We start from the raw sequence: 25,912 nt of genomic DNA, 5'->3' as shown, positions 1-25,912 counted from the left end.
AATAGCTGGTATCAGGCTATCAGTACCCAAGCTACCCAAGTGAAGACTTCAATTGCCTGATAAAACCAAATAGAGATCAAAATAAAATCAGCCAAAATGCCATATTTATTAACTGCCTGCTGTGTGTTGGTCACAGTGCTAGGTACTTTATATACATCGCCACTTGGGAGTGCGGCGGCGCTCCCGCCGAGGGTTCGGATCCCATGTGGTGACCGGTTCCCGCTCACTGGCTGAGCGTGGCGCGGGCGCAACACTGAGGGTTGTGATCCCGTTGTCGGTCCCCGGTACGGGCGCGACACCGAGGGTTGCGATCCCGTTACCGGTCAGTAAAAAAAGACAAAAAGGAAAAAAAAAAAAAAGAATTAACTGGATCTTAATTTAATTTATATCTAATACATAATTCCAATCCTATCTTGCTATACCAATGAATCTGAGAACCAGAGACTCTTCAGTTACCCCACATAAAGCAGAAAAGAAATTAAATAATGCCATAGGTAAGTATAAATAGTCCCCTAAATAAGGGGAACCCTTCCTTTGTACCCTGAGGGTTAGAATTTTTCCTACTTCATATTGAGTACGCCAACAAATTTTGTCTGCCAATTGTTGTCTGCATTTGAATATATATTCCAAATACACATATTTCTTTTTTGTTGTCAATATATTTTATGAAAATTACACATGCAAAGCTATCCATAGATAAGTTATATATAGTCAAATAGTTCTACAGGGTTTATGATGAGAAACAACAGTTTCTCCATCCTCTCTTTCACCCCAAATCCTGCTCCCCAGAGGCAATCACTCTTTTGATGTTTACCTCTTAATCTCTACATAAAAAGCTTATATGTGCTACTGCTTGGGCTTTTTTGTTTTTCTTTTATTTGTAGTAAAATATATGTAACATATAATTTACCATTTTCACCATTTTTAAGTGTATAATTCTGTGGTATTAAGGACATTCACATTGTTATGCAACCATTGCCACCATCCATCTTCAGACCTTTTCTACCTTCCCCCAGTGAAATTCTGTACCCATCAAACACTAAGTCACCATCCCCACTACCTCCAGTACCTGGAAAACATCATACTACTTGTTGTCTCTATGAATTTAACTATTCCAGGAACCTCATATAAGTGGAATAATACAACATTTGTCCTTTTGTGTCTAGTTTATTTCACTTAGCATAATATCTCCTAGGTTCATCCATGTTGTAGCATGTGCCAACATTGCCTTCCTTTTTAAGGCTAAGTAATATTCCATTGTATGTATATATGATATCTTTTTTATCCATTCATCTGTCAATGAACACGTGAATTACTTCCACCTTTTGGCTACTGTGGTTTTTTTTAGTCATTATCTACTGACTTTCTACAGTGGAAAATGAGGACTTAACTCCTTTCCACATATACCACACACCAGCCTCACACATCTGCAGACAGTGCCCAGTCACCTATCGTTCCAAAACAAAGATAAATCAATTATTTAATTTAATAAATTAATCTTTAAAATTTAATTATTATAACTATATAAATGCAATTCACAACCAAGCTATGTAAGATACTATGATCACTTTCCCTTTTTTAAAGAACTTTTGCTTTCTGGAGTTAATAATTTTCTTATTTTTATGTTTGCTTAGTTTTCTGTGTACTTTCATTACTTTGTTCCCAAACTCTCCCCAACTATCTGAATTTCCTCTCAAAATGCATGCCGTGGATTGAATGTTCCCCCCAAAATCACTGAAGCTTAAATTGTGTCCTCCAAATTTCCAGGTATTGGAAACTTGGCCCCCACTGTGGCAGTGTTCAGAGAGTGGGAAATTATATTGTGATGACTGAAAGGTGGGGCTTTGGGGAGATGATCAGATTATAAAGGCCGTGCCCTAGTTCGTGGGCAAGGTTCTGAGGGAGAACACATGATAGTCTCGCTCGCTCTCTCTCTCTGTGCCACCATTCTGCCATGTAGATCCCTGCATTACTGCCAAGGAAGACGCTCATCAGATGTGTTCCCTGGACTTTGGACTTCCGAACCTCCAAAACTGTAAGCAATAAATTTCATTTTCGGGCCGGCCCGGTGGCGCACTGCTACAGTGCGCCGCTTGGGAGCGCGGCGGCGCTCCCGCCGAGGGTTTGGATCCCACATACAGACCGGCCGCTCACTGGCTGAGTGAGGTGGGGGCGCAACACCGAAGGTTGCGATCCCGTTGCTGGTCCCGGTCCGGTACGGGCGCGACACTGAGGGTTGCGATCCGTTGCCGGTCACGAAAAAAGACAAAAAGGAAAAAGTAATAATAATAAAGGGTTAAGATCCCCTTACCGGTCATCTTTAAAAAATAAATAAATAAATAAATTTTCTTACTAATTACTCAGTTCCAGATATTTTGTTATAAGCAACAGAAATGGACTAATACAATGCACAAACACATGCAGTATTCAATCACTTTCATCTTCTTAGGAATATCTCTTTTAAACTTTCTAAAATGCCCCAGGCTATGCTGATTGTACTTTCTACCTGCTACTCGGTTGTCAACCAAGTATCTGCCTTAACCATCATCTTAGGAATTACATTTACTGCTCAGATTTTTCGACCGCTGGTTTCTATTGCTGGTTTCTACTGCTGGTTTAGCGCTGAGTTTTCTTGGATATGCTAGGACAATTATCACACACCTTTCTACTTTTCAGCTTTCAAAAAATTATTGCTATCTCCTATTTTGTGTGTGGGAGCTCATGCTTTTTTTAAAATTCCCCTAGTTGTTGTTTTTATGAGTTTGGAGGGAGAGAAGATATAAATGGATGTGTTCAATCCACCATCTTTAACAAGAAGTCAATTTAACCACTTCTTAGCACCTCCATAGTACTTTTAGAAAGGGTCAAAATCCATTTAAAGAGCAATTTCAGATATTTTCACACACTTAAATGAAAATGTAATTGGAGACTAAAAGCATATATCTTAGAACACACAAAAGAAAAAGATAGTTTTTCCTGAAAAATGTTAAGATATAGGCATGTTATATTTCATTAAATACACGCTGAATATAATTGATTTATTAGCTATCTACTGTCATGAAGTACTATTAATAAGGTGCTGGAGACAGAAAGATAAAAACCATACCTTTATCCTTAGAGAGACCACAGACTAGTTTGGAAGACAGCTAAGTGCCACCCATATAGGCAAAAGAGGAAAGAGCAAGAAATAATACACGCTGAATATAATTGATTAGCTATCTACTGTCATGAAGTACTATTAATAAGGTGCTGGAGACAGAAAGATAAAAACCATACCTTTATCCTTAGAGAGACCACAGACTAGTTTGGAAGACAGCTAAGTAGAGCAACAATCACATTAACCTCACTGATGTGAGATGTTACTCTAGAGGGCCCTAGTGGCTCTTTACCTTCCACATTCTCATAGTTTAGCAATGAGTTGGCTCAGTAAGACTTAGTTAGCCATCTGAAGATACTAGGTCTCTCTTAGCTGATACAAATGGCAATGATATAAGAATCCCCCTAGCCAAGTCATTTCTCTGACCAGAAAGGATAAACTTAGTACATAGCTGACTAGACATTCTCTGCCCTCTTCTCAACTTTCCAATAAATGATACAGAAGCAGGGTCCCTCTCCTGAGGCATGTCCTACTTTTTATACAACAAAGCTGAACCCATCAGATCCCTCCACAGGATGGTGTTCCCAAGTACTGTGTTGACCTTTCTACCTATAAGATTGACTAAGATGAAACTTAATTTGCACTTATATGGTGTGGTGCTACTGTGTGTGTATGTCTGTGACTCATATGACACCACCTTTATCACTTATTAAACTCTTATACATATTTGGGTCAATTTCTGTTATTTTATTCTTTTCAACTCATCATTTAATTTATTCTTGTGATACCATGTTGTTTTAAGTATTATTACTCTTTAGTACAAAGTCAAGGCCCAGTAAAAAGAATAGTCTCTAGAGAATTTAATCTCAAAATAACTGAAATATATACGTATGAGGGTACTTCAAAAAGTTCATAGAAAGATTTGCATTGTCTTTCAATTCTATTTTTCCATGAACTTTTTGAAGTACCCTCATGTATGATGTGTGTGTTTGTACATATATATGAGATAGTATAACTACAGTCATAACTGCCCTTCCCCTAAATTTTCTAAGCAATGGTCTATTTTAAGACGAGCACACCACAAAGCCATGTTCACAAACTGTATTGAGAATCCATATCACAATTTTCTCTTAAAGTTTAATAAAAAGTTCTCCTAGTAAACTGGTATGCTTTGCTTAGTAAAAACAAATATTATATATACTATATACACACACCATACTGTTTCCTTTTTACCCTGAAGAACAAAAAGCTCAAAACCAAACTGCCATACTGTCCTTAAATTAGATTTAAGGAATAAATGATTTCTCTCACCCCAATTCAATATCAATAAAGAGACACTGATCTTTTAAACTTAATGGTTATCGAATATATATGTGCTTTTTCACTGAAATTAGGTTCAAAATATTTTTGAAAGTGTATATAATAGAAATAATTTTTAAGGCAAGCAGAAAAAAATTGTTTAAAAATGAGATCTAATTCAATGCTGAAAACTGCCACAAGAAACTAAATTTTAGGAATAAAAAAATGAATTTCAATACATCAAGTTTAACCTCTCCATCTTTTCCTTCTCCACACTCTTCAGAGTTTATTCACATTCACCATTCACTTAGGATAGCCCTGGGTTTTTTGTTTTTGGTTTTTTGAACTTAAAACGTATTATAGGGCTGGGACTGGGCTAAGTACTTGATTTCCCTAAGTCTGTTTCCTCATCTATGAAAAGAAGATTAAAAATTTCAATTTTATGGAGCTGTTGTGAAGAATGAATGTGAGGTTTAGCAACTTACTCGCTATCACACAGCTGGCAAATGACAAACTAGGAGTCAAACCCAAATTCCAAAGTCTAGTCTGTTAACTACCATATTACCAAATAGTAAACTATCACTAACTTCCTACTATCCTCTCGGATTCTTTCTAAAATTGTACTGTTCACTATAAAGTATTCTTGATTCCCACCTACATCAAGAATCTCTATTATTAAACAGCCCTCTTACCCTAAGCCACCCATATAGGCAAAAGAGGAAAGAGCAAGAAATAGTACCAATATATAAATATCAAAATCAAGAAGAAAAGAGAATATAAAGTAAATCCAGAAACACCAGACCAAATTCTCTGACTCCAAAGGCCACATTCTGTGGACATTTTGCAAAGCATCCAGCACACAAGAGGCTTCAAAAGCAATACTGCTTTTACATGGCAGTCATCACATGGCCTGCACGAACTCAGCAGGTAGTACCATGACACATCTAAGTCAAAAGTTGTTCCACACAATAAATAAAAGAGCACATTTTGCTCTAGTTAAGACATAACCAAAGAAAGTTAAGGGCTGAAAGAATCATGGTGACAAATAATCTTACCCAAGGGTCCATTTCTTTAAAACCAGTTACTAAAGGAAGAATGCCTAGGAGCCTTCAATTTCTTTTATAGGCTACAAGTTCCTTTCTTTAACATCAGTTATACAACCCATATAATTTGGCAAACGCAACTTAGAAGTTTAAAAGTAAATAAATCTTTCCCTTTGTTAAAGGGCCCCACACAGAAATCAACCTAGCTAAGAATGTTTACATTACAAATGTTATTTAGCCCCACAAAGCCTAAGGCAAACAAATAAGAAATACAGAACTTCCCTCCTACACAAATCAATTCCATAACAAGTGAATTCCAGAAATCAATTTCAAAAAGAAAACTAGAAAACAGTAGACAATTGACAAAGAACTTCTTCAGGCATTTTTTTTAAAATCACTTCAAGCTAATGTGATAATTCCAAAATAAAATATAAACAGTATTTTGGAAACACAGAGGAAGAAGATCAACACATAAAACAGGGTCGGATAAAATGGATGGTTTTTCTACCTGCTCTACAGATGGCTCTATTTGCCGTGGCAGAACCCACATGTGGATCCACTAAATACTTTCAATTCAATACCATGCTAACAACAAAAACAACGAAATGAAATATAAGCACATGAAAGATGTTATAAAAATAAAAACATGACTGCTTAACTTAAAATTCAATACAACATTAAACAGTTAAAAAAAAAAAACATTTTAAAATTCCTCCCCAAATTCTGCTAAATGATTGAATTTCTATCCTAGTTTTCACACTTGTACATTTTCTTATTTTTCTGCAGCTTCCCGGATATATTGGAAGAAAGATAAAAGACTGACAGACTTCTAGCTGGATTATAATCTTAGATAAATGTTTGGAGCCTAACTTGCTCATTAGCGCTTAATTAGAGTGGAGCTCTTCTGGTGATTTTTTTTTTTTTTTGGTTGGTATATTCCAAAGAGAAGCCAATCTACCAACCTGGCTCCATCAGTTCACTGTACCAAGGCTAAAGTCCACCCATGGATCACTGCATCGATATGGTGGGTAAAAGGAGAAAAACAGGGACATTCATCAAGAAAAAGCAGTCATCTATAGAAGGTATAAAAGAACCCAGATCAACTATCAATATTAAGACTTTCAAATCTGTTTTCTTAGTATGATTCCAAAGAAGGCTACTTAGAAATGTTTTAAATAGGAATTTACTATGATACAAGAGTAATATAAGAACAAGAACCAATTATTTAAGGCCGAAACTATGGCTATTGAACTAAAAATAATAAATAAAAAATAATAAAGTTCTAAATAACAGCACTGACAATGCTGAAAACTGAATTAATAAATTAGAAGACATGAGAAAAAAAATGACAAAGGGTGAAAATTGTACAGAAACAAGTAAGCCACATGGAAGATATTTATCTTTCTAGGCTGTATGATAGCAGGTTGCAGACAGACTAGCTAATTGTTCACCAAGTCTATTTCCTCTTCCTCCTGGTCACACAGCTAGAATATATTTCCAAGCCTCCCATGCAGTGATTGAGCTCTAGCCAATGTAATGTAGGCAGAAGTAATATGTGTCACTTACAAGCTTGATCCATAGAAAACCTCCAGGTATTATTTACTCTCTTTTCCCTTCTGCTGTACCCTTGGAAACCACATGGTGAAGAGGTAGAGCCACAAGATGGAAGAGGCCTGGCTCCTTTGGTCACTTGAAGGAAAGCCACCCCACCAGGAATTTTGGTCTCCACATAAGCAAGAAATAAAACTTCTATTATGAGATTTTAGAGGTTAGCTATTATAGCAGGCAGCATTGTTTAACAAATATAGAAACTAGTATTACAAGTATTGTATTGCCATAACAAAAAAAAACTAAAATAAATGGCACTGGTTTATTGGTCAGGCAGTAAGCAGCCCCAGAGGGTTAGAAAGCTGAACAAATGTAGATCCCAAACAGCAAGAAAAAGGAATAGCAAAGGTTTGAGTAATAAAGTCCAAGGAAGACTTCTAGTTGAACAAAGTGACTCAATCCCAAGGCAGAGATCAGATTCAAGTGTGGTCTTCCCAACCATTGTTTCATATAGCCTTAAAGTAAGGCCATTAAACTGAGAACGAGGCATGAGGCAAGGGTTATACTCCCCCACCTCCACTACTTCCCCAAACAGGGCAAAAGAAAAACAAAATAATTCTTGAAAATTATATTTAGGAAAGAACACTGGGTATGGTGTCCACATAGAACCAACTAGAAAGAAACAGATCAGAAGCCTATTCACTTTTGAAGGAACCATAATGCTAAAAAAAAACACAAATCTGGACTAAATAAACTTTTTGACTGTTCAAAGCCTTTAAACAACCGTAGGGCCCCTAAACTTGCAAGAACAGAAAGCAGGCAGTGAAAGATATATATATAGATACAGATGTGGATGTGGATGTAGATGTAAATGTAAATGCAGGTGCAGATATAGATACAGATATACAGAAATAAAGAGAAATATGCCTTCTAAGGAATGTATAGTACCCACCATCCACTTCAGAATTATACATAGAAAAAATATACAAGGAAAAACCAGTGTGCAGCTAGGAGCCCTGGAGAACAATGAGCAAAGGAGTTCATTCCAGTGAACCAAACTTTAGGCAAGGAAGTTCTCCTACTACCAAAGCAGAGGGACTTCCCAATGCCTGCTCAAGAGGATTACATGATTTGCCAGAGAGCAAGGAATACTGTTTATCTTTCTATTTTCTAAATATGTTTTTGTTGTAGTTATTCTATTCTAGCTTCTCCATTGTATAGTGAGGGCATACAGGACACAGGTGCAACTAACTTGTAATTTTAGTTAACTGGTCACAAGCCCATGAAGAGCCACATCTGAATCTGATGGAGAGGACTGGGCATTCCTGGAAGATACCAGACTTTGACATAAATGTAGTGACTAGATGGGCCATTGGACTGTCTCCTTTAGGGAAGGAGTGAGTGTGTTCCATGCATGAGAGGAAGAGTGAAGAAATATTTGACGATCAGAGGGTAGACCATGCCAGAGACTAGCTACTATTCACCAAACCTGTGTCCTCCTCCTCTTAAAGAAAGTGAGATTACATTTCCCAGCCTCCCTTGCAGGAACACATAATTGAGTTCTGGCCAATGGAATGTGGGTAGAAGCAATAATGTGTGGTATCCATGCTTGGTCTTTAAAAACCCTCCCACACGCAATACACTTTGGTCTTTTCCCTTCCGTAGCAATCTTCAAAGACATATTAAAGATGGCAGAGCCACACGATGGACAGATTTTTAAGTCCGTAAATCACCACTGCAAAGAAAACCATCACCAATCGGAAACACCATTTTGGGCTTGACCTAAGTGAGAAATAAACCACCTCCTCTCCCTCTTTTCCAATATCCGTAAGTTCAAAGAAATACTTATTGAACACCTACTATGTATAAAATGTGTGGCAGTTTCTTTACCGTCTTCCTTTCTATGTACTTACTACAGACGATTTAAAAATGTGTAAGATATCTTTATTCAAGGATCTTATATATACCACAGCATTGGATAATAAGGAATGCAATAAGAGCTATTCCTGAAATGAAAAATTTTATAGGAGGAATAAAGGCTTATCAGTTAATTAAAAGTTCTGAATTCACAAAAGATTTACTATTTCTTTTTATGACAAAAATGCAGCAGCTAATAGTTTACACAGATTGAATACCATAATGGACAAATTCATTTCAACCTGACCTGAGTTCTACTACATGCTCTGATCCTTACAAGTTGTTTGAACTTGAGCAAGTCACTTCCCTCCCCTGGACCTTAATTTTTTCAGATAATTAAGGAATGAGACTAGGTAATCTCACATTAAGTGAAGTAATAATATTCTTCATGGATTCCTCTTTCATCAAAAGGGAAGTAAAGTTAATTTCTCAAGCAGAGACCTACCGCTCACTGGCTGAGCGAGGTGTGGGAGCAACACCGAGGGTTGCGATCCCGTTGCCGGTCCCGGTCCGGTACGGGCGCGACACTGAGGGTTGCAATCCGTTGCCGGACACGAAAAAAAGACAAAAAGGAAAAAAAAAAAATGACATATGATTATTTCTATCAGGTTTATCATCAACTACTTTTAAACTCTGCACTTTATAAGGTATAACACTGACAAAATTTAAAGGAAGAAAGGTAAAAAAAAATCCACATTCCCTGAGAAAAATTGGCAAGTCTCTTTTGTAGAATCAAATAGCCATCTGAACTAAGATTATCAAGTATATTTGAGTCCTAAAATATGATTCATAATATAACCTATTTCCTCATTTCCCACAGAATGATAAGAACTATAAATGACCTATTCAGGAATATTATTGTTTATAGAAACAAACAAACAAAAAAAAAACACTTTCCATAAACAACTGAATCTTCTATTTATTGTTGTAGGCTACATTATCAGGTACACTGGGAAATTTTGATAAAATCAATGTGACAAATTTCAAAAGAGCAAGTACTACTGCAAATCATTACTGCTATTTTATTCATAATGACCAAAGAAACGCAGATATTCCTTGTGGCTTTGGTAACATAGAGATGAAGATATTTGTTTTTAAAAATCTAAATATTTCTAACATATTTGTTAATTGAACAAGCCACAAATAAATCCCCTTCTATGATCATAATTCACACCATTTCTCAATAGGTCTTTTTTATAATATTTCTGTTAATATCAGAAATATCATATATAACATGACATCTTGCTTACATAGTAAATAATCAGCCAAAGGCACATGCAACAAAATTTAGGTCACTAACTAGAAAGAGAACTTTAAAATATCTTGGGCTTCAAATCATATCAAGTCAAGGAAAGTATAGAAAAACAGAAAAAGTTCTTCAAATCCCCAATAAAAATCATCACAATCTATCAGCAATTACTGAACAGCCACAGAGCAAAACAATATACTAATCAATAGCTCATTGCTCTGTCAAGAAAACAAAAAATATTTCTTAATCATGTGTTCCCATAAGGATGAAGGACTCTCCTTGAAAAGAAATTTATAAGAAACAATTAAGACACCTGGCAAAAAGAAACCTGTGTTTAACTGAATACTTGAAAAGCCACCGGCCAACCTATCATAAACACAAGACCTACTTGCTTCATGGCAGTCTCTCCAATTTTGTCTGAATGTTTGCGGATGCTCTCCAGAAAGTCTTTGAGATCAGACATAGAAACATCCTTAATTTCTTCTCGAAGCTTGGGGATGTTGTCCACCATCACCTTGCAAAATCGATAGTGGCTCACTTGAGGCAGATAGGTATGTTCTAGATGTTCCAGTGTTTTCAGTGCAGGATAATGCCTACAAAAGAAATCGATCACCTTTAGCTCAATTCAGTCTTCTTTAGGGTTACAGATATACTCCTCAGGCAAAACTTCTAGCTGTTGTTTTCACTGTACATTAAGACAAATCCAGTATTAAGTTTTAATAAAAACATCAATAGATAAAAATCTAAAATTATTATAAATTAATAAATATATGCTTTAAAAGCCTAAGAAATTACAATCAAAGATTTTATCCAAAGAATGTGTAAAACTTGGAATATCTATCAGTGAAATTAACTACATAAAGAATAAAAACAAATAAAAAATGATCATCTCAATGCAAAAAAAAATCTTAGAAAATGAGGTACCCAGGCTGGCCAGTTAGCTCAGTCAGTTACAACATGGTACTGATAACACCAAGGTCAAGGATTCGGATCCCCACACTGGCCAGCCACCAAAAAGAAATAAAATATAATGAAGAACCCAAGGCTAGACTTCCAACTACAGCAGAGGAAAGAGCTTTATAAATCTTCTACCCAAAAAACAAATGCAAAGTAGACAAAACTATCCAGAACAACCATTTCAAGGCTCTGGAAATTAACCAAAGGAGAAAAACAAATCAAGAAGTGTTTATTCGTGAAAACTGCTGAACAGTGAGGCTCTGCAGTATTTTTGCCTGGGGCTACTTTTATCAGCTCCCATCCAATTCCCCTACTCCTGGTCATTGATCATGACTAGTCACAAAAACCAGCAGCTTCACTGGCATTAGGGGTTGGCATGATTTGGAGCAGAGGGTGAAAATCCCATATCGAGTGGTATTGATAGTAAAAGTACCAAACTCAGTTTAAATAAAAAAGAAAAGAAAAGAAAAAGCCTTCAGCTCTAGCCTAAAGATGCAGTCTGGGTTGGGGCAAACAACAGACTGGAGAACTAACCAGAAATTCAACTGGGAGGTAACAGAAATAAGAGTGCTACAGAAGGGTTTGATAAGCTCTCCACATGTTCCTTACTGACAGGCTGTGCACACATGCAAGGAATACCTAAAAGGCCTATGCACTCCACACATCACTGGCTAAGAGGCTGTACGCACATAAGAGACCTAAGAAGGCCTGGCAGAAAGTAAGAGCTCAGACACACTTGGAAACTGCCTGAACTTTTAATGCACTCCCTAACCCACATACATTCCATTGGCAGAGTGGAAACCTTTGTTTAAGCACAGTCTCTGACCAATCATTAACTAATGACTATCCTTTAAAAATGAAAGTGAGCCCAGCAGACACCGAGGTGAGCTGAGACCCACATGGCATCAGGGATCAGTCTATGGCCAAGTAAAGCTGAAAAAAGAGCCAAGGTGGTGTAATATAGCCACCGCCACACCTACTGTCACCACAAGGACAGTTCACCACCACAGTAGCAGCCAGGGCCCCTCTACAAGCAACCTGCCACTCACTCAACTACATTGATATAAAAAGAGTCACCAGTAGAGATGCAAACAGTGGAGGAAATCTTAATCCTCATACCCAACCCCAGAGTAACAGAAGAAGCAAGTCCTCTACCAGATGACCAAACATCAATGAAAAAATACTAAAGCTACAAACAAACAAGAAGATATGACACCACTGAAGGAATACAGTAATGTTCAAACACCAGACCCCATAGAACACAGAATCCTTGAAATGTCAGAAAAGGAATTCTGAGCAATGATCTTAGGAAAACTCGAAAAGATAAGAGAAGACTCAATTAGAGAACACAATGAAAGAAGAAAAAATATCCAGAATATGAAGGAGAAAATTTACAGAGATTAATACCTTAAGAAAGAATGTGGCAGAACTCCTAAAAATGAAAGATTCACTTATTGAAATAAAAAACACAACAAAGAGCTTCAGCAGCAGGCTCAAGCAAGAGGAAGAAAAGAATTTCAGATCTCAAAGATGGTCATTTTGAAATAACCCAGGCAGACAAAAAAAGGAAAAAATAATTAAAAATAATGAACAAAATCTAAGAGAGATAGAAGAAAACCTCAAGTGCTCTAACACCTGAATTGTGGGTATTCCAGAAGGGGAGGAGAAAGGAAAAGGCATCAAAAACCTATTCAAGGAAATAATAACAGAAAACTTCCAGGTGCAGGAAGAGATGCAGACCTTCAAATCCAGGAAGCTCAAAGGTCCCCAAACAGATTCAATCCAAAAAGATCCTCTCCGAGACAAATTATCATCAAATTGCAAAGCTCAAAGACAAAGAGAATTCTAAAAGCAAGAGAGAAAAGCATCATGTCACCTAAAAGGGAACCCCCATGAGACTAACAGCAGAGTTCTCGACTGAAATCCTACAGGACAGAAGGAAGTGGAATGATAAATTCAAAATACTAAAAGAAAAAAATTTCCAGCCAAGAATCCTTTACCCAGCAAGGCTCTCCTTCAGAAATGAAGGAGAAATAGTGTATTTCCCAGACAAACAAATATTGTGGGAATTCACCACCACATGACCAGCTCTGCAAGAAATTCTCAAGCGATTCCTTCGTCTGGAATCTGAATAAGGATGATCACTACTATGGATACACAAGAAGAGCAAAACCCACTATTAAAACAAAAATGCCAATGAGAAAGAGAAAGAAGCTAAATCATTCCAACTCAAATTTCCAAATAAGAATGAAGAAGAGAAATAAAAGGGGAAGTAAAGGTCAAAAGATATATAAAATATCTAAACAAAAAGCAATTAAATGACAGGAAATAAACAATACCTATGAATAACTACCCTAAATGTGAATGGATTAAACTCCCCATTCAAAAGACACAGACTGACTGTTTGGATTAAAAAGCTAGACCCAAGTATATGCTGTCTTCAAGAGACTCACCTCACCTGTAAAGAGACTCATCTCATACACAGACTAAAAGTGAAGGGATGGAAAAAGATATACAATGCAAACAGAAACCTAAAACAAGCAGGAGTAGCTATTCTTATATCAGATAAAATAGACTTTAAACCAAAAAACATAAAAAGAGACAAAGAAGGTCACTATATAATGATAAAGGGATCTATCCAGCTAGAAGATATAACAATCATAAATATGTATGTACCCAATACTGGAGCACCCAGATATATAAAGCAAACAGTCTTAGAACTAAATTAAGAAATAGACCTTTATAAATTAATAGTGGGGGGCCAAGCCCGTGGCGCACTTGGGAGAGTGCGGCGCTGGGAGCACAGCAGCGCTCCCACCGCGGGTTCGGATTGTATATAGGGATGGCCAGTGCGCTCACAGCGCTCACTGGCTGAGCGCGGTGCGGCCAGTCTCCAAAAGGACAAAAAAAATAAAATAAAATAAAATAATAAAATAAGTTAATAGTGGGTAACCTGAACACCCCTCTCTCAGTATGGGACAGATCTTCTAGGCAACAAATCAACAAAGAGACACAGGATTTAAACTACAACTTAGACCAAATGGACCTAGCAGATATATACAGAACATTTCACCCAGCAACTAAAGAATATACTTTCCACCAGCACATGGAACATTCTCCAGGACAGACCAAATAGTAGGTCACAAATCTAGTCTCAGCAAATTTTAAAAAACTGAAATCATTCCAAGTATCTTTTCAGACCACAATAGAATGAAACTGGAAATTAATAACAAAGAAAACCCTGTAAACTATAAAAATACATGCAAACTAAACAATAGGCTCCTTAACAACCTATGGGTCCAGGAAGAATTAAACAAGAAATATTTATTTTATAAATAAAATAAACACATCAAAAGAATGGAAAGCTATCAAATAAACAACTTAACACTATGCCTCAAAGAACTAGAAAAATAACAACAATCCAATCCTAAAGTTAGTAGACTGAAAGAAACAATTAAGATCAGAGCAGAACTAAATGAAAGAAACCCAAAAAATGATACAAAAGATCAATGAAACAAAAAGATAGTTTTTTGAGAACATAAATAAATTAGACAAACCATTAGCTAGGTTAACAAAAAAAAGAATAGAAAAGACCCAAATAAAAAAAAATCAGAAATGAAAAGGGAGACCTTACAACTGATGCCACAGAAATCAAAGAATCACTTGAAACTATTATAAATGACTGTATGACAACAAATATGAAAACCTGGAAGATATGGATAAGTTTCTGGACTCATACAAACTACCCGGACTTAACCAACAAGAGATAGAAAACCTGAACAGACCAATAATAAGCAACAAGATTGAAGCAGTAATCAGCAGTCTTCCAACAAAGAAAAGCCCAGGTCCAGATGGCTCTACAGCTGAATTGTATTGAATCCTTAAAGAGGAATTAATACCAATTCTCCTCAAACTATTCCAAAAAATTGAAAAAGAAGCCATTCTCCCAAACTCTTTCTATGAGGCCAACATTACTGTGATACCAAAACCAGATAAAGACACAACAATAAAAGAAAATTACAAGCCAATATCCTTGATGAATATAGATGTAAAAATCCTCAACAAAATATGAGCAATCAGAATACAGCAACACATCAAAAAAATTATACACCATGATCAAGTGGGATTCATCCCAGGGATGCAAGGATGGTTCGACATATGAAAGTCAATAAATGTGAGACATCACATCAACAAAATCAAGGGAAAAAACCATATAATTTTATTATCTCAATAGATACTGAAAAAGCATTTGACAAAATTCAACATCCCTTCATGATAAAGACTCTCAACAAATTAGGTGTAGAAGGAAAGTAACACAATAAAAGCCATATATGACAAGCTCACCACTAGTATCATTCTGAATGAGGAAAAACAGAAGGCTTTTCCCTTAAGAATAGGAACAAGATGCCCACTCTCACCTCTTCTATTTAACATAGTACTGGAAGTACTAGCCAGAGCAATCAGGCAAGAAAAAGAAATAAAGGGCATCCAGATTGGAAAAATGAAGTGAAACTGTCCCTATTTGCAGATGAAATGATACTATATATATAAAAGCCTAAAGACTCTATCAAAAAACATCTAGAGGGTCAGCCCGGTGGCGCACTGGAGAGTGCACCGCTTGGGAGTGCGGCGGCGCTCCCGCCGAGGGTTTGGATCCCATGTGGAGACCGGTTCCCGCTCATTGGCTGAGCGCGGTGCGGGCGCAACACCGAGGGTTGCGATCCCGTTACCGGTCAGTAAAAAAGACAAAAAGAAAAAAAAAAAAAAAAAAAAAAACCTCTAGAGCTGGTTAATAATTTCAGTAACATTGCAGGATACAAAATAAATGCCCCAAAATCAGCTGCATCTACATTTTCCAATACCAAGTTAACAGAAAGAGAAATCAAGAAAGTAACCTCATTTACAACAGTCATGAAAAAAATAAAATACCCAGGAATCAATTTAACCAAGGAGGTGAAAGATCTTACAATGAGAACTACAAACCACTACTGAAAGAAATTAAAGAAGACACAAAAAGATGGAAAAACATTCCATACACTTGGACTGAAAAAACTAACATTGTGAAAATGTCTATAATACCCAAAGCAGTCTACAGATTCAGTGAAAAAACAATCTTAACATTCATATGGAACAACAAAAGACCCTGACTAGCCAAAGCAATCTTGAGCAAAAAAAATAAAGCCAGAGGCATAACACTACCTAACTTCAAATTATACTACAAAGCTATAGTAACCAAAACAGCATGGTACTGTTTCTCTCTAAGAGAGAAAGAAGGAAGGAAAGAAAGATCACAGTGGTACATTGGACTTGCACAGGGAGAAAGCATACCTTGCAATACAAAGTGGAGTGGGGGGAATGGGGATGGAGAGGGAGGTCAGGGTAATTGGGTGAGGGACATGGGGTATAATCACAATTTGTGGTAATGGGCATGCTGCCAGTATGAACCAGGCCATCACATCTTGGGCACAAGTGGTGACAGTCAGCTTTGTATCCCATGAATATTCATAACCAATAAAAAATAAAATGAAATAAAAGTAAATAAAAATATTCTCAAATGGAAAAAACCAAAAATGAAAGTGAAATACAATATGTTCCCCAATAAATAAAAACTGAGAGAACTCCTTGCTAGCAGACCTGTATTACAAGAAATACTAATGGAAGCCTGAAAGGAAATGACAGCAATTGGTAACCTGAATTCAAAGGAAGAAATAAAGATCATAGGAAATAGTAAATATATGCTAAATATAAAAGATTATATAAACATATTTTTCTCTTTAATTTCTTAAAAGATATTTAAAAGAAATGATTGTTGGGTTTATAAAATATATAGATACAATATATATGACAACTGTAGCACAGAGAAGAGGGAAAAATGGAGCTGTGCTGCAGCAAAACTACTCCTATACATTGTTTCAAATATCCATCAGCAATGACCTAAAGTAGACTGTGATAAGTTATGATGCATATTATAATCCACAGAGCAACCTCTAAGAAAATAACTCAAAATATATATCATTAAAAAATAAACAAGGGCCGGCCTGGTGGCACACTGCTACAGTGCGCCGCTTGGGAGCGCGGTGGCGCTCCCACCAAGGGTTCGGATCCCACATACAGACCGGTTCCCGCTCACTGGCTGAGCGAGGTGCAGGCGCGGCGCCGAGGGTTGCGATCTCGTTGCCGGTCCCGGTCCGGTACGGGCGCGACAGGGTTGCGATCCGTTGCCAGACACGAAAAAAGACAAAAAGGAAAAAAATAAATAAATAAATAAATAAAATAAACAAAAGAATTTAAATAGCACACTATGAAATATTTAACACAAAAGAAGGCATGAAGGAGGAAAAAGGCAAAAAGGACGTGAAAAATACAGAAAACAAAGAGCAAAATCCAATCATGTCAGTAATTACATTAAATGTGAATGGACTAAATACTCCAATCAAAAGGTAGACATTGTCAGATGGGATTCAAAAAGCATGGTCCAACTACATACTGTCTACAAAGACACAAATAGGATGAAAGTAAAAGATGGAAGACAACAAGATATACCATACAAAAAATAGCCATAAAAGATCTGGAATGGCTATATTAATATAAGATACAAAAGACTTAAAGACAACAAGTATTGCTAGTGATACAGATGACATTCTATTACAATAAAAGACAATATTTATCTGATAGGAAAGCTTCCATAAGCACAGGAAGACAAACAAAACTAAGACCAATAAGGTTGACTAGGTAAAAACAAAATAAGTTCTCCATGAAAAGAATATAACAAGACTAAAGAGCAAATAAACTGGTAAAGATCATTCATTACATATATATATAAGACTAATAAACTAGAGTTCTTTAAAAAAAACAGTGAACAAAGCAAATTTACAAAAGAGTGAAAAAAGGACCAACACATAAAAAAAATTGAACATCAGTTCAATGATGTGTGTAGAAAATGCAAATCAAAAACATAATTTTGTCACTCAAGTTGCCAAAGATTTCTTAAAAGATAATATGTATTATTATCAAGAATTTCAAAAAATAAGAATTCACAGCCTGCTGGTAAACAATTATTAAAAATACATGTTTTCAGGGCCGGCCCTGTGGCTCACTCAGGAGAGTGCAGCACTGGTAGCGCTGAGGCTGCAGGTTCGGATCCTGTATGGGGATGGCTGGGGCACTCACTGGCTGAGCATGGTGCAGGCAACACCAGGACAGGGGTTATGATCCCCTTACCAGTCAAAAAAAAAAAAAAAAAGAATACAAGTTTTCAATGAAGAATTTTAGCAAAACAACTATTCCACAATTGCATTTCCAAAAAAAATCAGATGTACAAAAATATGCTTAGCCTCTTGAATTATAGAGTTACTTATACTAGCAAATTTTTAAAAAAACTAACCCAGACATCTAGTAACAAGAAATTGGTTAAACACATTACGATATATCCATGTAGTAAAAGACTAATGAAATAACAAAATGTTTACAATATTGTTGAATTAAAATCATTTCAAAATACAGATCTTATCACTTCTCAGCCTTCTGGCTAAGATCAAGTATATTATCTGTTCTTATCAGTTTAATATTTAATACATCCTCTATCAGAAGACAATATATTAAATAAATTATCAGAGCAGGAAGATGGAATGAGAGTTTGCTGCATCCACTCCGCACACCAGCCTGGCATTGCAGTAACTCTAGGAATGGTGCAGCAATTTAAAAAAAATAGATCTTACGAGTATAATCATACATTTTTCAAAATTACAAATATTTATACATGTATAAATTACAAATATGTATGAATGTATGACATACATGTCACTGAATACAAGCACACACAAGTGCAGAGAAAAATGACTAGAAAAATACATATATGCAAAATGTTAACCATGATTTTTTCCTTTGGACAGCAACATTACAAATGATAATTTTCTTCTTCATGCTTTTAATTTCCACATTTCCCATGATGTATTTAGTACAGGAAAACTCAGTTCCATCCCTATTAATAAAAAAAAGACTTACAGTTCTATTTTGGACCTTAAGAATGATTTTCATAGCAGATACTTAAGCTCTTCTTGCTCCAATGCACTTGTACCACAAACACTAAAGACTAGAGACTGGTTTTACTTGTTTTATTTCTTTTTACGTTTTCCCTCATGCGTTCCAAAAATCAAAATCTTAGTCCAAATAAATGGAGGGAAGAAAGATTTATTCCCACTAAATTTAGGAATAAAGTACAAATAGAGTTAAATCTGAAATAGTTGCTTTTATTAAAATTTTACAGATTCATGAACAGTACAATTCACATGGTTTAGTGTAAACAAAATGGTGTTTATACTACAATTAGGTACAAAGAGCTATGTATAATAAAATGCAATTCCTCTAGAGAGAAACTTTAGAATGGAGAGAAAGCCAGAAATTAAGCCAAAAAGATAAACATACTTTGGGGTTTAGTTATATTTTGGAACGTTGTTTATAGAATGAAAAAAAATCCAACAATGTTGCCTGCAGACACAAGGCACGTTCAATGATGAGACACATGGCTCATGCTGAAAACATCTGGTCTGTCAAATAACTCCACTTTTTTTCAAGGCTAATTAATACAAAACCCTGTGATTCCTGGCAACAAAGAATACCACCTTATTTCCCTATTGTCCCTTCCTTAGCACAATCATGTTCTAACTATAACAGATCAATAAGAATATTCAAATTTCTAGTGTATTTCAAGTGTATTTCTAGTGACAGCCAAGTAAACACCTGTATAGCAAGCACCAAAAGAAAAAAATTCTATTTACTGTGGCCATGGAAATCCAAAACTAGATTTTGACATTACTTTTAACAAAACTTCAAAACATTATTAAAACTAAACCAAAAGCAGAATTCCTAAGTTTCATTTGCATGTGTGCTCACTCTCCATGCAGGCTCCATAATAGAGATGTAAGCAGAAATAAAGTAAAGGAATAAAAGGGAAGAAGGCAGGAAAAGAGGTCTAAATAATCCTATAAATTGGATACATGAGGTCAGTGCAGTAGATTGAATGGCCCCCCAAAGTCATTGATGCTTAATGACCACTGTAACTGTTGAGGGTGGGAAATCCTATTATGGTAATTGGAAGGTGGGGTCTTAAAGGGCTGATTAAATTGTAGGACTGTGCCCTACATGCATGGATTAACAATGGTGGTCATGGGTATGGTTCTGAGGGCTTTGAAAGGAGAACATTTGAGAGTCTCTCTGGCTCTGCTTCCACCATCTGGCAACACGACACCCAGTGTCACCACCAAAGAAGATGCTCAACCAATGTGTTCCCTCAACTTTGGACTTCCCAGCCTCTGAAACTGAAAGCAACAAATTTCATTTTCTTACAAATCACCCAGTTACAGGTATTTTGTTATAAGCAACAGAATGGACTAATACAGTCAGAATAAGTTAGACACAGTTGAATGCTATTGTAAGAAGAGTAACGTTGATTCCAGGTAAATAAAATTTTGGCAAATTTTTGCCCTTGCCATGGCATGAAACTCCTTCACAATGGTTATTTAAATCCTATTAAGAGGTCCTTGAAAGCTAATCAGAACCACCTATAAGAATTTTTTTTAAATTCAGAGTACGATAAAATATGAAATAAAAGCTTTCACCACAGTACAATATTAGCCATTCCTAACCAAAGAGCATCATAAATATTTAATCTCTTCTATGCATTAGAGACAGAAAGATAGTCAGATGTCTTTCCTTAGGCAGCATAAAACCCAGCAGTATAATCAGTATTTACAGCTTTAAAATATATAAATAAAAAATAACTAGGCATACAGCCAATGAATGCATAACAAGGAACAGACATGAACTCTCACTTTATAAACAAGTAGAATACTGGCTAAAACACAAAAACAACTGTTTTCAGACACTGGACATCATGTAACACAAAACTGTGATCTCTGATAAAAGGGAAATAAATAAGGTGAATTTAATAATTACCTGGGTTATCTACCTGAAGGTGATTTCTATCAGGGACACAGAGAACACCCAAACAGAGCCCAGCAGCCTTGCTGACCTAAAGAGTCAGAAATAGCAGTTCAGGAAACTTGAGGCAGCTTAAAGTTGTATGGAAGAGTTCCCACAAAAAAAAAAAAGAGAGAGCAATGTAGAAAAGGAACTGCAGAAATCTACACAGGGATTCCCTTGAGTCTTTGCTGAGTACTAGGCCAGGCAAGGAAAAAGTGAGATTCCACACAGATAGGCAAAAAGAAATAAAGATAGAAAGGGAGGGAGAGAAGGAGAGAGGAAGCAAGCAATTAGGGAGATGTAAGGTGAATCTGTCAAGGCAGAGAAACAGAACCCTAAACAGCTAAAGTGAAGAGTCTTTGGGAACGCCTGAGTTATTCGAAGTAGATTACAGAGGGATCAAGTCTTTTTTAATAGTTAAACTGTCCCTGGAATAAAGGTAGGCCTGGTAGAACTTAAAAATGGAGTTTAAAGGGATCAAACTGATCTGTAAATAAATATTTGCCAAAACAAAGCCCAATGCTCTCTAAGGAAAAAAAAAAAAGTCCCCCAACATCCAGACACTCATTAACATAATAACATAACATCCATTATCCAACCAAAAATTACTAGACATGACAAGAACAACTGATCTGTAAATAAATATTTGCCAAAACAAAGCCCAATGCTCTCTAAGGAAAAAAAAAAAGTCCCCCAACATCCAGACACTCATTAACATAATATCATAACATCCATTATCCAACCAAAAATTACTAGACATGACAAGAACAAAAAAAAAATTGACTTACAACCACAAAAAACAAAACTGGTCTGCAGAAAGATTCAAAATTGCTACAAGTGGCAGAACTAGCAAAAAAGTACATGAAAACAGCTATCAGAACTATGCACGTGTATTTACAAAAAGACACAAAAATAATAAGAGAAATGAAACATAAAAAACCAAATGGAATTTCTAAACATAAAAAATATATGAAGTGAACATTTCACTAGATGGAATTAAAAGATTAGACAACACAAAAGAGAGAGAGAGATCAGTGCACTTAAACAGAGCAATAAAATCTATCTCAAATAAAGCACAAAGAGAAGAAAGAATGGGGAAAAAAAGAATAGATCTTCAAGTCACCTGTGGGATTATATCAAGCTGTCCAACAGAGATGTAACTGAAGTCCCAGAATGGCAATGGGGAAAGCACAGGAAAAAATGTCTGGGAAAATAATGTCTGAACATTTTCCACATTTTATTAAAATTGTAAACTCACAGTTCCAAGACGCTAAACAAACCATAAGCAGGATAAATAACACACCTGCATGCACGCATGCACACATATTTATACCAAAGTGCACCAAAATCAAATTGCTGGAAACAAATGATAAAGAAAAAAGCTTTAAATCAGCTGGAGAAAATACATGTTACACACAGACAAAGAAAGACTGTTCATACACCTCTTCTCAGAAACTTAACAAGACAATGAAATGATGTCTTACAAACTAATAAAACTATAAACCTAGAATTCTATACCCATTGAAAATATTTTTCAAAAATGAAAGTGAACAATGAGATACTATGTCCTACCCACCAGGATGGCTATAATCAAAAACACAGACGATAAGTATTGACTGGGATGTACAGAAACTGGATCCCTCATATGTTGCTATTGGGAAGACAAAAAGGTGCATCTGCTTTAGAAAACAGTCTGACAGTTCCTCAAAAGGGTAAAACATAGAGTTACCATATGACCCAGCAATTTTTCTAAGAGAACTGAAAGCATATGCCCACACAAAAACTTGTAAATAAATATTTGTGGCAGCATTATTCATAACAGCTAAAAAGTGAAAATAAACTAAATATTAATCAATTGATGAAAAGATTTTAAAACGTGGTATATCCATGCAATGGAAGAGCATTCAGCCATAAAAAGGAATAAGCTAGTGATACATGCTACAACACAGATGGATCTTAAACACACTATGCTAAGTGGAAGAAGCCAGTCACAAAAGGCCTCATATCATATGATTCCATTTATATGAGATGTTCAAAATAGGCAAATCTATAGAGATAGAAAGTAGATTAGTGTTTGCCAGGGCTGAGGGGAAAGAGAAATGGCTACAGGTTTCTTTCTGAAGTAATGAATATGTTCTAGAATCAGGTAGTGGTGGTAGTGGCACAGCCTTGTGAATGTACTAAAAACCACTGAACTGTACACTTAAAAATGAATGTTATGATACGCAAATTATAACTCAATTAAAAACTGAAGGTAAAATAAAGACTTCTTCAGAAATATTGTATTATTGAAAAAATTCATAGCCAACAGACTGATCAAACAAGAAATGTTAAAGGATGTTCTTTAAGCAGGGGAGAAAAATAATGCCAGATGAAAATTTGGATCTAAATAAAGGAATAAAAAGTGCCAGAAGTGGTAAATTGAGTAAATATAAAAGACATTTTCTCTTATTTCATAATTTCTTTAAAAGGTAAAAAGTTTACAGCAAAAATGAAAATGTATTGTGGGCACTATCCCACATTTAGAAATAAGATCTATGACAACAATAACACTAGGAAGGGAAGGAAAATGGAAAGATATTGTTATAATAACCTTACATTGTATATGATTTGATATAATATTATTTAAAGATCCACTATAAGTTAAAGATATCATTATAAAGCTAGAAGCAACCACTTAAAAAGTAACAGAAATAGACAGGTATAGACAATAAGTTATAAGTGAAGATCAAATGAAATCCTAAAATACAGTTGATTGAAAAGAAGGCAGGAATAACAAGAAGAAACAAAGAACAGATAGGACAAATGGAAAATAAATTAAAAGACTGTAGATTTAATCTCATATATTGATAATTACATTAAATGTAAAAAGATCTAAACAGTCCAAGTAAAAAACATTGTCAGATGAGACCTTTTTAAAAAAGCAAGATCATTCTACAAAATAACTGGCCTGTACTGTTCAAAAATGACAAGGTCATGAAAGTCAAGGAAAGACTGAGGATAATTCCAGACTGAAGAACATTAAAGACACATGACAATTAAATGTAGGATGTGATTTAAACTTGATTCTTTTACTATAAAGAACATGACTGAGATAAGTGTCAAAACTTGAACTGGGTATGAGGATTAGATGCTAGTAATATATCAATGTTAATTTCCATTCTGTATTTCATTGTGGTTGCACAGGAGAATATCTTCGTCTGTAGGAAATCACAGTAAAGTATTTGGGAATGACAGTGCATCATGTTAGAAACTAACTTTGAAATGGTTCAGGAAAAAGACACATTTATTTATACTGAATTTGAGAATGTAAATTTGACTATATCAAAACTTAAAACTAATACAGCAAAAATTACTAACTGGACAAGGTTAATAGATAAGCCATGCACAGGAAGCCAGTATTTGCAGCACGTAACAGGAAAAGGCATCCAAAGTACATAATGAATTCCTATGAATGAAAAAGAAAGCGACAGACAACCTAAGAGAAAAATAGGCAAAGCATATGAAAGAAAACCCAAATGCCTAAAAACCAGTCTTACTAGTAATCTAATCAAAGAAATGAAAACGCAGAACAGTGATCTATCATTTCACAATCATCAGGCTGGCAAAAATCAAAAAGTTTGACAATATAGATCTTACAAGACGTAGAGTAATAGGACCTCCCATAAAATGCTGGTGGTAATGTAAATGTGTAAATCACTTTGGAGAACAGTATTTAATAAGATTAAAGACATGGATACCCTTTCTTTGATCTAGCTGATCTCCCTCTAGGTATAAATCCTAGATCAGCAGAACTGACATTACCTGGAATCTTGGAAGAAAATGCAGAATCTCAGGAATGACCTGAGACCTACTGAGTCAGAATTTACATTTAACTAATCCCCATGTGATTCATGTGCATAGCAACATTTGAAGAGCACCACTCTCAAGAAATTTTGAATGTGAATCCAAAGAGACATGAACAAGGATATTTACTGCACCATTATCTGCCATAGCAAATAACAGAAAACATACCAAATGTCCCTCATAATATCATTCAGCATAGTTATCCTGTAGTAACAACCACTACAAAAATCTCAGTGGCTTAAAACAATGATTTAAAACTTACTTGGGTTATATAGTCATAATAGGTTGGCAGGAAAGTTCTGCTCCATTGAAGTTAATCAGGACATCATCTTGAAACTTTCCATTTGTCATGACCAAGGGAAAATAAGAAAACCGTGGAGGGACCCACACTAGAAACTAAATGCTAAGCCCACAGATGATACACATCACTTCTCACATCTTACCGGGAAGAAACAGTCACATGGCACAACCCATACATATGGAGCCCCGGAAATATAATCTACCTTGTGCTCAAAGAAGGTTGAGCTAGATATATTGGTGAATAGCATTTATGACAACTGGAAATTGGGAAGGGAAATATTATTTATATAATGGACTACCATAGAGAGATTAAAATGAGTGAACTAGATCCATGTACATAAAGAAAATAAGCTCTACACTAATATGTAAGCCACATAAGAGTAGATAGTTTTGTCTGTTTTGTTCACAGCTATATCCCCAGCACCAAGAGTAATGCCTAGCACATATTAGATGCTCAATTCATTTTTAAGTGAATGAATGAATCTCAAAAAACGAGGACTGGGGCCAGCCCGGTGGCGCACTAGATAGTGCGCTGCTTGGGAAGCGCGGCGGCGCTCCCGCCCGAGGGTTCGGATCCCACATACGGACCGGTTCCCGCTCACTGGCTGAGCAAGGCGCGGGAGCAACGCCGGGGTTTGCAATCCCGTTGCCGGGCCCCGGTCCCGCACGCGGGCC

The 25,912-nt window shown here is 36.0% G+C and overlaps 1 protein-coding gene across 1 annotated transcript in view; it reads right to left on the bottom strand.

Annotated features, from left to right (window-relative positions):
* Nucleotides 1–9,903: 9,903 nt before the first annotated feature.
* Nucleotides 9,904–25,912, bottom strand: part of LOC103604142 (exocyst complex component 6B-like) — an 87,273-nt gene continuing 71,264 nt past the window's right edge. The window contains exon 6 of the mRNA XM_008588732.1: nucleotides 9,904–10,746. Coding sequence (XP_008586954.1) covers nucleotides 10,488–10,746 — 259 coding nt within the window. The 3' untranslated portion in view covers nucleotides 9,904–10,487. The remainder of the gene's footprint in view (nucleotides 10,747–25,912) is intronic.

Source organism: Galeopterus variegatus, unplaced genomic scaffold (genome assembly GCF_000696425.1).
Source record: "Galeopterus variegatus unplaced genomic scaffold, G_variegatus-3.0.2 Scaffold4998, whole genome shotgun sequence".
NCBI lineage: Eukaryota > Metazoa > Chordata > Mammalia > Dermoptera > Cynocephalidae > Galeopterus > Galeopterus variegatus.
Note: the sequence above shows the minus strand (reverse complement) of the source record. Positions and strands in the feature narration are given on the sequence as shown.